This window comes from Gastrolobium bilobum, unplaced genomic scaffold (assembly GCF_033153095.1).
Source record: "Gastrolobium bilobum isolate Gb01-03AN ecotype WA unplaced genomic scaffold, APGP_CSIRO_Gbil_v1 utg7070, whole genome shotgun sequence".
Classification (NCBI taxonomy): Eukaryota; Viridiplantae; Streptophyta; class Magnoliopsida; order Fabales; family Fabaceae; genus Gastrolobium; species Gastrolobium bilobum.
In genome coordinates this window covers 277,088-279,665 of record NW_026898279.1, presented here as the reverse complement: position 1 = coordinate 279,665, position 2,578 = coordinate 277,088, and the positions used below count along the sequence as shown (strand labels likewise).

The following is a 2,578-nucleotide window of genomic DNA, read 5'->3' as shown; positions in this document are numbered from 1 at the left end:
TACCATTATTATATCCTCGCATTTCCCGTAATCAAATGTCTATAATAGCTTCTTAATGTTTTTAACTAATCAATTTATTAATTATTTATCCAAATCGGTGTATTGACTACTTAATGAATCCCAACTTTCCAAACGCGTCCACCTTAGAAATGATCAAAACATTCCATCTTGTAATATACTCCACTACACTATATATACCCTTCAACACAAACCTTATCTTCCAACATTCTCATGCACCCCTCAAAACAACAACATCCATAATTCACATCTATTTCCACATCCATAATAGTCACATTTCATTTTACACACACCACCAAAAAAAGAACAATAGTAGAACTGAGGGTGTAGTAGAGAGGAAAGACACAAAATCAAATAAAGAACAAGCAATTTTGGCGAAGTTAAGTATTCAACATAGAGCTCATGGTCATGGTAGTCGCCACCATGCCACGTCGTCACAAGACAATGCCGGAAAACACTCTCGGGATCATCGCCTTCGACGCCGGCAAGACCATGTGCCACCTTATCTCCCTCTACAACTCCCTCTCCGACAAAGAAATCACCAAGCTTCACAACGAAGTGATCATATCCAAAGGAGTCACGTACTTGAATTCCCAACAAGAATGCTTCCTTCTCAACCTCGCAGCCGCTGAGCGCCTAGAGGAGCTGGACACAGCCGCGTCCACCGTCTCCATGTTAGGCAAGAAATGTTCCGAATTCAGCCTTTGTCGTTTCGATCTCGTTTATGCCGACCTCAAACTCGGGGTAATTGACCTCCGGAAGCTGAAGTACGGCACCAAAAGCGCAAAAAAGACAATTGACAAAATGGAGAAGATGGTCTCCTTCACCGCGAACCTCCACGCCGCCATGGATTCCATGACGGAGATGGAAGCAGCGGAGAAGAAGATACAATACTGGAAAACAAATAGCTTCCAGAAACCGAACTTGGAGAGTCTGAGCGAGAAGATATCGTTTCAGAGGAAGCAAGTGGAGCATTACAAGGAAATTTCATTATGGAACCAAAAATTCGAAAAAACCGTGGCGATTATGGCAAGGGTTGTAAGCATTGTCTATGCTAGAATATGCATGGTTTTTGGACCCTACATTGCTAATTGCAATAACAATAGCAATCTCTCACGTTTTCATCACTGTTCTTGTCTTCTAGAACACCGCGAATTGTACCAGAGAAATCGCTATCTCTCTGATCAATATGAGGAATCAATTCATAACCGTGTCGCGAAATCAGGTCCTATTCCGAAGATCACGAAAACAGGCGTCATCGGATTCCTTAACCACCGTCCTTCGCCACGTTTTGGTGCCGGCTATGGCGGCGGAGACGACGGTTGTGGTGAAGTGGAGAAAAAAGACGACAACAACAACAACAATAGCAATAAGGTTTTGAGGTTTGCGCCGCCGTCAACGGTGGGAGGGGCGGGGCTGTCGCTGAGGTATGCGAATGTGATACTGTTTGCGGAGCGGTGTCTGCACGCGCCGGCGACGGTGGGGGAGGATGAGAGGGAGGCGCTGTACGAGATGTTGCCGGCGAGTATGAGGATGAAGGTGAGGGCGAAGCTGAGGGGGCGGTGGCTGAAGGAGGTGGAGGAAGGAGAGGTTGGGCACTCGCTGGCGGAGGGGTGGCGGGACGCGGTGGAGGAGCTGATGGAGTGGTTGTTGCCGGTGGCACGTGACACGGTGCGGTGGCAGGCAGAGAGGTACCCGGAGAAGACGCGGTTCGAGACGAAGACGACGGCGTTGCTGCTGCAGACGCTGCATTACTCGGACTTGGAGAAGGCGGAGGCGGCGATCGTGGAGGTGTTGGTAGGGTTGAGTTGTATATATTCGTGTGAGAGACGGAAATAATTAGGCAAGGTTTAATTTGAATTATTTATTTATTTATTTATTTTTTATAATTACTAGTTACTACTAACAAATTAGTGATGAGTGGTAAGAACATTTTTGCATCTGGAGTTGTAGGTGCTTTAGTGTGTTTTTCTCTTTAGAGGATATGGGAATGGGAGGTAAACAAAAGGGAATATTTTACTAGGTTGGTGGTCCTTTAAGGATTTAAGTTTTGGGAACTATATTTAGTATATGTTTATATGTTGTCAAAATGATTTTTAATGACCATTCAATCTCTATTATGATGACTTTACTAAACCTTCTTCATGGCACATTAAATTCCAAGCGGAGCAAAGTTGCTTCCCTTATGAAATTCTTGAAAGATTGGGCAAATATGTAAGAAAGATTATCATCCTATACGGGAGAGAATATCAATTTCCAAAATTAACAAAATTATTAGGAGAATAAGAAAGTAGATGGGGGAATTTTTATTGATGGTGGAAAAGGTGAAATGAATAGCTTTGAAGTAGAAGATAATATATATGTGTAATTGACCAAAGATGCATAAATGCTTTTGTGATCAGGCTTAATATAGCCTAATATACTACTCAAAATTATTGGTCCTAAAGTTCAGCATACAAATTAAAATAATAAATACTAATCTCAACATTAATCTTAATGTTCAGCAACGAAATTATAGGAACGGGATTACAGTTTTGCTATGTCTAATTTGATATTTATC

At 42.6% G+C, this 2,578-nt stretch overlaps 1 protein-coding gene across 1 annotated transcript; it reads left to right on the top strand.

Annotated features, from left to right (window-relative positions):
- The first annotated feature begins 397 nt into the window (after nucleotides 1-397).
- LOC133314412 (uncharacterized) lies at nucleotides 398-2,007 on the top strand. Its single transcript, XM_061515893.1, has one exon. It carries the CDS (start codon nucleotides 421-423, stop codon nucleotides 1,855-1,857), a length of 1,437 nt encoding a protein of 478 aa, XP_061371877.1. The 5' UTR covers nucleotides 398-420; the 3' UTR covers nucleotides 1,858-2,007.
- Nucleotides 2,008-2,578: the final 571 nt, after the last annotated feature.

Bases quoted from the DNA above. Each gene is read 5' to 3' on its own strand.
- LOC133314412 (XM_061515893.1), top strand. From the start codon at position 421: ATGGTCATGGTAGTCGCCACCATGCCACGTCGTCACAAGACAATGCCG.